Below are 9,780 nucleotides of genomic sequence, written 5' to 3'. Positions count from 1 at the left end.
ACTTCCTACACACCTGTACACACACTTGCATAATATCTTATCCAAGCCTAAGAGACTATTTATACACAAACGCACATAAATATGCTACGACACTCATAACGAGTGTTCACACGCTATGGCTACACGCTAACCTTTGACTATGGAACCCGTACAATGATAAATAGCAGGATCACATGTGTTTTCTCTAACATCCACTTCTGGTGAGGCCCCCAGTTCATCATCTTCTTCTTTATTATCTTCAACAATCAAAGCTTTGGTATTTTGCTTCAAGAAACAATTCTCTTCCTTATGATTCTTCTTACCACATAATCCACATCCATTACTGGTTTTGTTGGTGAAGCCATTGGAGAAATTCTTGGTGTTGGTGTAGCCCTTTTGCTTATGCTTCTTGAAATTAGCCCCCCCCCCCCGCTTCATTGTAGTTGGAGTTAGAACTTCTTTGTTTGATCTTTCTTTCCTCTTGTAAGAGAGAAGCTTCAATATTCACCAATTTTGATGTTGGTAGATTTGTAAGACTAGTAACAATATTACCATACTCTTCATCTAGAAGACTTTTGAGTAAGACTGCAATTGTGATGTCTTGTCTATGGTAGCTTTGATACTTGCCAATTGTGTTAGCATGCTTTTCATCGAGTTTAAATGTTAGGAGAGTGAGTCCCCTAGTTTCATTTTTAGCTCAAAAAGCTTTATTAGCAAGCTAAACTTGGAGCACTTTGCTTGTGCACCAAACACAGTTTAAAGATGTACCCAATCCTCATGTGATGTATCACATCCATCAATATGATGGATGAATGAGTCACTTAATCCTAAGGCTATGATAGAAAGGTCCTTCTCATATTTGAATAGCCAAGAAACTTCTCCTTCCCGAGTTGTTGAATTTTCTCTTTTTTGTTTGCCACATTCCATATCCCTTTTCTCATAAGGGTGAATTTGACCTTCGTCTGCCATGTGTGGAGACCTTCTTCTTCAAGCTTATCGATTTTTGCTCGAGTGCTCATGATTAATGAGTGAGGATATGTCTTACTCTTTATAGGTCAAGATCAGTGTTTGAATCCTTTTCAAAATTTGAGATCACTTCACACAATTTCTCCCCTTGATCGAAAATTCAATGAAAATGCTAATGATTTGACAAGGGTCTTAGCCAATGATAGCCAGTGTCTATCCCATTCACATGCAAGAGCAACATAAAATATTAAAGATAAAAAAAATTAGCCCAAAATTAATGTGTGTAATACCCCTCCAAAGGAATGAAAGAAAAATTCTCAAATCAAGGCATATTCCCCAACAAAAATGGTTGCCCCATAGTGAGCCTTGTTAAAGCTTTTGAATCTCCTTTTTTTTAAAGTAAATAAAAATGGAGCCTTGTGAAGGCTTTTGATTCTCTTTTATTTTTTATTGTTTTTGTCCCTTTTTTTTACTTTTAATTTTTTTTAAAAAGATAAGCAACGTTATCTAGAAGGTGCTTGAGGATGAGTTGGCAATAGCGTGACCAAATTAGCAACAACCAGGCGGCACACTAGCGAATAAGCATAAACACCTCAACTGGCGGCACGGTAGATATTGAAGTGGCAAGAGCACAAGCTCGACGCGTGAGTTATGGGCCCACTGTATTGATGACGTGAGATATGGGCACTGATGTTACAAGCGCTGCAAAGGCAAAAGAGACGGCAAGTGATTGCACACAGAGCAAAGTCAACTTGCAGAGCGTGTTGATGACAGGCCCGCTGGGAGCGTTCAGATAGCGACTGCTTATTAAAGCTTATAACATTAAGCTTATAAGCTTAACAAAACAACACGAGGTTGACGATGCAGTTGTGTGAAGGGATGTTGGGCGATATACAGGCAAGATGTACCAAGCTAGCACCACTGGAGCCTGTAGTGCACCTATCGGGTAGAAGTGCAGCACAGCAGTCGGACAATAGGTGACGATGACCAGATATGCGGGTGTACTGGCACCATTTCAGAGGCGACTACTACAATTGGCCACAATTTGTCCTGGCTCTAGTGTGAAGATGTTTGGCAGAGGCGGCAAGCATTATGCAATGGAGACATCAGTGATGCTCTAATACAAACTTGGTAAAACTGTGGATTGTAGATGACTCAGCTATGGAGGATGGAATTCCATAGCTACTATGTGCTGGTGCAAAAAGAGAGAGATAACAGAGTCAATACTCAAAAGACCATATTTGCATGAATTAATGATGATTGTATTGATATCTTCAACCTCCACCAAATACATGCTTGTATAGGCATAAAGCCTTTTCTTTTGATTTAATAAAACCTAGACCAAGTCTCCCTAAGGAAACTTCCTACACACTTGCACACATACTTGCATAATATCTTATCCAAGCCTAAGAGGCTATTCACACACAAACACACATAAATATGCTACTACACTCATAAGGAGTGTTCACATGCTATGGCTACACACTACCCTTTGACTTTGGAACCCGTACAATGATAAATAGCATGAGAACATGTGTTGTTTTCAACATCCCCCCTACAATGGATGTTCTAATGCCTAGGTATTGATAAAATGCTATATACACGGATGTTCTATTAAGAGATACATATCTAGATACATTAGATATATAATGCCCATAGGTTTGATACAAATCCTAGTTGGAGGTTTCTTGTCGAATGTTAGGCCAATAGGTCTTTGGTGTAGCAAGAGTAGCCTAAAAAGCCTAATCTGAGTCAACCATATGATTGGCCTCTTCTGGTGAGGCCTCCACTTCATCATCTTCTTCTTGATTATCTTCAACAATAAAAGATTTGGTCTTTTGCTTTAAGAAACTATTCTCAGAATCCACAGTTATTATTGGTTTTGTTGGTGAAGCCCTTAGAGAAATTCCTAGTATTGGTGTAGTCCTTTTGCTTCTACTTCTTCATGTTGGTAGATTTGTAAGAGTGGTAACAATATTACCATACTTCTCATCTAGAAGAATTTTGAGTAAGACTGCAATTGTGATGTCTTCATCTATGGCAGATTTGATACTTGCCAATTGTGTTAGTATGCTTTTCATTGAGTTTAAATGTAAGGAGAGAGAGTCCCCTAGTTTGTTTTTTAGCTCAAAAAACTTTATTAGCAATCTAAACCTGGAGCACTTTCCTTGTGCACCAAACATGAGTACTAGTGGGGCGTAAGCAGACGGCACTGTTTCAGAGGTGACTACTGCAGTTGGCCACAGTTGGTCCTGGCTCTAATGTGAAGATGTTTGGCAGAGGCGGCAAGTATTAGGCATGGTGAAGAGCAAGTGCATTAGCGAGGCTCTTATACCAACTTGGTAAAACTATGGATTATAGATGAGTAACTATGGAGGATGGAATTCCATAGCTATTGTGTGCTGGTGCAAAGAGAGAGAGAGAGAGAGAGAGAGAGAGAGAGAGAGAGAGAGAGAGAGAGAGAGATAACAAAGTCAATAATCAAAAGACCATATTTGCACGAATAAATGATGATTGTATTGATAGCTTCAACCTCCACCAAATAAATGCTTGTATAGGCATAAAGCCTTTTTTTTAACTCAATCAAACCTAGACTAAGTCTCCCCAAGGAAACTTCCTACATACTTGCATGATATCTTATCCAAGCCTAAGAGGGTATTCACACACAAACACACATAAATATGCTATTACACTCATAAGAAGTGTTCACACGCTATGACTACACGCTACCCTTTGACTTTGGAACCCGTGATAAACAGCAGGAGAACATGTGTTGTCTCCAACATTATGGGCCATGTACAAATGACACCTCATTTTTATCTACCATGGAGCACTCTAGCTCCACCTTCAAATCCTAGGTGTGTAAAGATCAAATTGCTCTCCACCTTTAGATCCTTCCATACAGAGACAGTACCAAATGGCACATGGATTTTGCCCATCATGGATATTGCAACAAATTTTATTCTAGATCCTTTGTACGGATGGCACCAACCATGCCATCCACCATGGATGCTTGCTTTTCCAACTCAAGCCATGTAGCGTAGAGATGGCACTAGGACTTTATCAACACGGCTCCTTCTCCAACTCTAGTTTACATCCTTCTAGGCGGGCATGTACAGATGGGACGTCCATGTAATCTGCCACTCCATCTTTATCCTTCATGTTGTGCATTGATGGCACATTGAGTTCACCAACATGGATACTTCTCCAGCCTTATCATGACACTCTGATCTGCAATATGGTGCATATCCATATGGCACATTAACTTGGCTCCATGATGTGTCCTTAGTTGCGATTTATGTAAGCCCTGCTCTAAATACACAAACAAAAGACTGTTGGCTTATTTGTTTTTCACTCTGGCCAAGTGAAAGGGTGATTCCCTTGTGGTCGTGAGTGTACCGTATAAAAAAGAAGAGACTGGTAGCTAATTCCAATATTCAAGAAAGCCTACGATTGAAGATGAGTTCACATTTAAAACTGTTGAAGACTCATCTACGCCACAGCACGAACAAATACAAAAGGAGAATAACACTACATAGCTACACAATTTCTCACTTAAGATGGACACCAAGCCTGGTGATTGCATCTTCTCAATGATATTCTAGTTTGCCTTTCCACTTGAATATGGCCATATACAGTGTTATATTGTTATATAAAGCAAGGGCTTGCCCTCTCAAACGAAATGTTCCTATTTAAATTCTTGATGATGATCTACAAACCAGTATTACTATGGAAAATCTACATGAATGGCTGATCAGCAGCAGGATTATATCCAGGTATGTCATGCCAACCTCCATTATTCCAATAATTAACAGCTTGATCTGCAGTACTAGCACCAGCCTGCCCTTGCCATCCTTCTTCTACTTTTGGAGACAAATTCGGCCTTAGTTGGGTGTATGTGGGACCTTCCATTGCTTGCTTTTCCATGGCAGCAATGTGATTAATCTTTTGATCTGCCAAAAGCTTTTGTTCATTTGGGGTTTTAACCCAAATATGATCATTGTGATGACGATGATGATGTTGATCTGTGGCATTGAAGCCATCGAAGGCCAAACTATAAGCTTTGAATCCAACTTCATGATTTGAATCTGTACTTGTAGCTGCAACATGAGGGTTTGCATGAATGTAAGAGCTATTAATTAACTGCTCCCCAGTCGAGGAACTAGCAGCTAAAAAATCATTATCAGTGCTAGCTGGATTAAAGCCCATATTGTGCAAAGGAAGGGCTTCTCCAACGTTTGATAAGTACTGGCTTGCCAAGCCACTAGGTAAATATGCAGCCAATTGCCTACTAAACAAGCCAGTGTTTGGCTGATGATCAGTTGATGATGGATTCAGCATTGCTTGCAGCGATGGATTACCACCATCTTTGATACCATCTGTGGGGAGATTAAAATAAAGCAAGCTAGCTGCAGGAGAATCACCGGGCTGCATTAAGCTTAATGATGCTCTTGCTGATGGGTTAGTCGGCGATAAGGTGGCTGCACCTGCGGCTGCGTCAAAAGAGAATGAGGGTGTGCAATTAGGGTCTAATTGACTACTAATCATGTGATTAGTTGTGGGTGGGATTTCGGATGAGGTTCTTTGTCTGCCGATTCTCTTGTTTTTTCTGCAACCTCCACCAATGGGTACATTTCTGAGGGCTCCTCCTTTAGTCCAGTATCTTCTGCAGCTCTTGCAGAAATAGCGAGGCTGCAGTAAGCTGTAATTATTGTAATAACAAAACTTAGTGTTGCCAGAATCACACCTCGGACATCTTAATGCTTGATTATTTTCAGTGGCAATCTGGGGTTTAAATCTTGGCCTGGATCCCGTGCTGCCGGCCAGCACATCTTCACTAGTGGGCTTGATTAACTCTCTCTCTTGCATGGCAATCTGCAGTCACAATTTTATCATTCCAGAAACCTTAGGTTATAAACATTTGGTAGCAAAACTTGCAAAACAAGCATGCAAACCTTCCAAATGTGGTAGAAAATTCAAAGATTTACTAGCACTTTTACAGTAAATCTCATCATAATAACATAAATCTCAAGATTGTGAACTGATGTACAGCAAGTAATGGCTTAAATGGACCCTTTTGCTAGCATTCAAAGCCCTAGAAAGTAGTGAGGATCTGAGTGATGTGAGTATTATATTACTTTCCACCCATGGGGCATAATCATTGTTAATAAACTTACTCATGAAAGAGATTCAACAACCATATAATTTGCATCCAAATTATTGAGAAATCAGCCCCCCACAAACTTTGTGCTTGATTGCATGTAAGAAATTTCTCAAAATAAGCGTGTAGAAGTGGTAGAAACATCAAGGATCTACAGAATAGATCTCTGATTCACCCTGATCAGAAGCCCTAAAACGTCATGTAGTGATGCATCAAGCTGATGAACATGTACAATGACGGAGACCAAGGTGCAAAACTTGGCTGCATGAGGAAGTAGTAAACTATGATATTATCAACGAAGTTGCAAAACTAGGTTGCAGGAGCAATTAGTAAGCTATGATATAAACCAAGTTGGAAAATCCGATAGTTCTGTATTTCAAGAAACTAATCAAGCTCTGGGATAATATACTAAGGTAGAGAGCTAAGGTGGAGAGCCTTAATATTATGAAGACTAATTTTTGCTTTTTCCCAAGATGCAGTAATGATCATGTGTGTATACTGAAGTGCAAGACTCGGCCCGTGACAAAGTCGAGAGAGGCACGGACCTGCTATGCCTGTGGCGAGTACTCAATTGGGTTGCTGCAGAAACCGTCAGATCTTAGAACCATCTCCTGCCCAGTTATAGCACACAATTACAAACTGTATATGAAGGTGCAGAGAACACTATTATCCATCAAATATTTCAGTTAGAGCAGCTGCTCAAATTGCACCCTTCTTTTACACTATTATGATCCCATGAAAATATAATCCCACGCAAATAACACCATTATCCATCAAATATACAGTAAAAAAGCAACTGAAATCACACCCTTTTTCTACACTATCATCTCTTCATCCTGCATAACACAAGCTTTGAATCTGTAGCTACTGCTTAGCTTAATGCGTTTGATAGATAATACTAGTGCTTAACAGCTTTCTTTTGATTATGAACGTGTAGCTGCACGCAAATTAGAGAGCTAGCCCAAAAGAAAAAAAGAGAATTGAAAGAACATTATCTTACATTCTGTGATTAGGGTTTGCTGTTTTGCTTTTTGCTTTTTGGGAAAGATGAGAAAAAGCTTTCTTGAGTAGCAAACAAAGCAGCAACACAATGAACTGACGGACTCCTGAAGAAGACACAGGGAGACTAGTGGCCACGTGGCGCCCAGAGCCTGTACACGCGTACAGTCAGTTGCATCCGGTCCCCCCTCCCGGGCTCCTGAGTGGAGGTGGGCCTCCCTCCTTGTGTCCTACGTGGACTTGCCATTACCCGCCACTAGTTTTGTGCTCTGGATTACAAAACTTCCTTCTTTACAGACACTACTGCGCTTCATCTGTCTAGTATATTATTGTGTGCTTCCTTCCTTTACATACATTGCGCTTTGAACTTGTGGAGCGGGGAGAAAGAGAGGGGCGAAGGCATATATATGTACATGGGCGAGAAGGGGGAGGCGAGAGGGAGAGAGAAGGAGGGGGGGGGGGGGGGGGGGGGGGGGAGACAAACTATGCATGCAGACATACAACATTGCAAAGCCTTCACTTGCGTGTAAACTTATGCATATATATTTTTTGTTTTGATTGACTTTCATTTGAGAACTTTTCACATAAAAATACGTTCAAAATAGCCTAAAATATGTAAAATGGCCATCTAAATTCTAGCCTACATAGAGAGACCTCTACTCACAAACTTATGCACACACACATAGAACATTGCAAAGGTGTTCATTTATAATACACGTATCTTTTCTGTGATTCACTAGTGGAAAATCCAGGGTCTATGCTCATGACACACAAAACCACACAAAACCAGTGGCTTTTCCCCCCCCCCCCCCAAATTACTCACCTCATCTCAAATTCAAGTATGATCTTAGCATAGCTTCAATACACAAAAAACTTTCCACATGTGAACACCATCTCACAATCAGCCTATATCAAAGCTTGCACCTTACTGGAACAATTCCAACTATACTTTAATTTATACAACATGAATATAAGATGCAAATTCAAGAACCACGTGAATGATTCTATGAGTGCACATGTGGTTCATGCTATCCAGTTCTCATAAGTGCATCTCTCTCTCTCTCTCTCTCACACACACACACACACACACACACACACACACACACACACACACAATGTGTGTGTGTGTGTGTGTGTGTGTGTGTGTGTGTGTGTGTGTTTACAAACTTGTGTGCACACACGTGTGCATACCATACCATGTCTAATATAAAGATGTGTGTTAATCACATTAGTTTGCAAATGTCCTTTAGCTTCCATATAGAATTCTTGTTATTATTCTTATGCTCTTTCCATGTCCTTACTTATGTTTGTGTGCCGTTCTATATCTTTATAAAAGGAATCATGCCAAGTTCCACTTTGTGCACGTGTTTTCCCTTGAGCTACTATATTTTTTAAAAATTTTACTCTTGGGAGTGGTTCCCTATAGTTCATCTTATCACAAGCCAGGTTCATGGGATCGTGACATTTAGCATTACAATTTGACATGCATCAAAATAATGCATAAGCTAGTATAAATATTAGAAATTTTACCTTTTCTAATGGAATATTGATGCTACTCTCACAACTATGATTTGTGTATAAAGATTATTGTGATATGTATTAAGGTTGATCTATCACAACATTATTGGGAGAAACTTCCTTGAAGGTGTATGAGTGTGCCAACAAATGATATATTAATAAGAAGGCATAAAAAGAAGATTGATTCATGTGATCACTTACATTTACAAAGTGTTATGGTTAATTATGATAGCGAACACCAAATCCATAAGAAAATCCATTTACAAGGTGTTATGGTCTATTATGATAGTGAACACCAAATCCATAAGAAAATCCTTTTTAAAATTTATTTGCAGACTTCACAACGTGGGTGCACAAGTAACTAGAGGCTTGACTCATATGTTAGTTATGATGCAATTTTGTAGCACTCAATGTAATATTCATGTATATGATTCTCTTAAAGCTCCAAGGCATGGATATCTCTTAACCTTCTTTTATGATTATAGGTATGTCATGTCAGGTAGTCAATCTTTGTACCCTAAAATGCATCTTTTCTTAGCTCATATGGCATCTTTGATCCTTTTCCTCATCAATTTCACCATAGCAACTTATCATATAGATATAAATGTTGTGCACGCGCATGTGTGTGATGCCCATAATTCTTTACACCCTTTCTAAATGTTCCACATGATTCTTTTTAAGTAGATTTATTGGGCCATTCACACACAATTCGTAATATGTAGGTGTGGACTTGAGTTAAATTCTAAGTCATGAAATGTAACCTATAAAATTTCTCAACTTTACATGTGCAACTACATCACCTTATATAGAGCATCCATGATGTCCTTATCAAGGGTCACGTTCAAGTCATGACAACCACCACAATGTTGTCCGTTTTGTTGAGAACTCTTTGATAAGGCACACCCTTGATAGTACAATGCAAGATCTTGACCTCTTAGTGGGCATCTTACTATTTGTTCTTTACAATGATTGTGACCCTTATTGTGAATGTGAGCACCTTTCCTTGTTTCAAAGTAAATTAATTAAAAAATTGCACCCATCCCAAGAACATAGATTTTTGTACCCATAAGGTTGTAAATAGGCATGAATGACATTAGCATATGTAAATGGCATGTATGACTACATGTGTGTGTGTGTGTGTGTGGGTATATGTGCGT

The 9,780-nt window shown here is 39.4% G+C and overlaps 1 protein-coding gene across 4 annotated transcripts; it reads right to left on the bottom strand.

Moving 5' to 3' along the window:
• Window positions 1-4,492: 4,492 nt before the first annotated feature.
• On the bottom strand, window positions 4,493-7,405 carry LOC147618200 (uncharacterized). Of its 4 annotated transcripts, none has more exons than XM_086774633.1 (3): window positions 7,107-7,405; window positions 6,652-6,717; window positions 4,493-5,820 (listed from the first exon to the last, which is right to left on the bottom strand). In XM_086774633.1, exon 3 carries the CDS (start codon window positions 5,812-5,814, stop codon window positions 4,684-4,686), a length of 1,131 nt encoding a protein of 376 aa, XP_086630759.1. In that variant the 5' UTR covers window positions 5,815-5,820; window positions 6,652-6,717; window positions 7,107-7,405; the 3' UTR covers window positions 4,493-4,683. The 4 variants fall into 4 exon arrangements, with proteins under 4 accessions (XP_086630759.1, XP_086630758.1, XP_086630757.1 ...); XM_086774632.1 differs by lacking the exon at window positions 7,107-7,405 and adding an exon at window positions 6,915-7,097; XM_086774631.1 differs by lacking the exon at window positions 7,107-7,405 and having other exon boundaries at window positions 6,652-6,903.
• Between the last annotated feature and the right edge of the window lie 2,375 nt (window positions 7,406-9,780).

The sequence above is a fragment of the Cibotium barometz genome, chromosome 35, assembly GCF_041138505.1.
Source record: "Cibotium barometz isolate CiBa-2024 chromosome 35, ASM4113850v1, whole genome shotgun sequence".
NCBI lineage: Eukaryota > Viridiplantae > Streptophyta > Polypodiopsida > Cyatheales > Cibotiaceae > Cibotium > Cibotium barometz.
This window is presented reverse-complemented; position numbering and strand designations above follow the sequence as displayed.

Excerpts from the sequence above, each read along its gene's own strand:
- LOC147618200 (XM_086774633.1), bottom strand. The coding sequence starts at position 5,814 with ATGCAAGAGAGAGAGTTAATCAAGCCCACTAGTGAAGATGTGCTGGCC.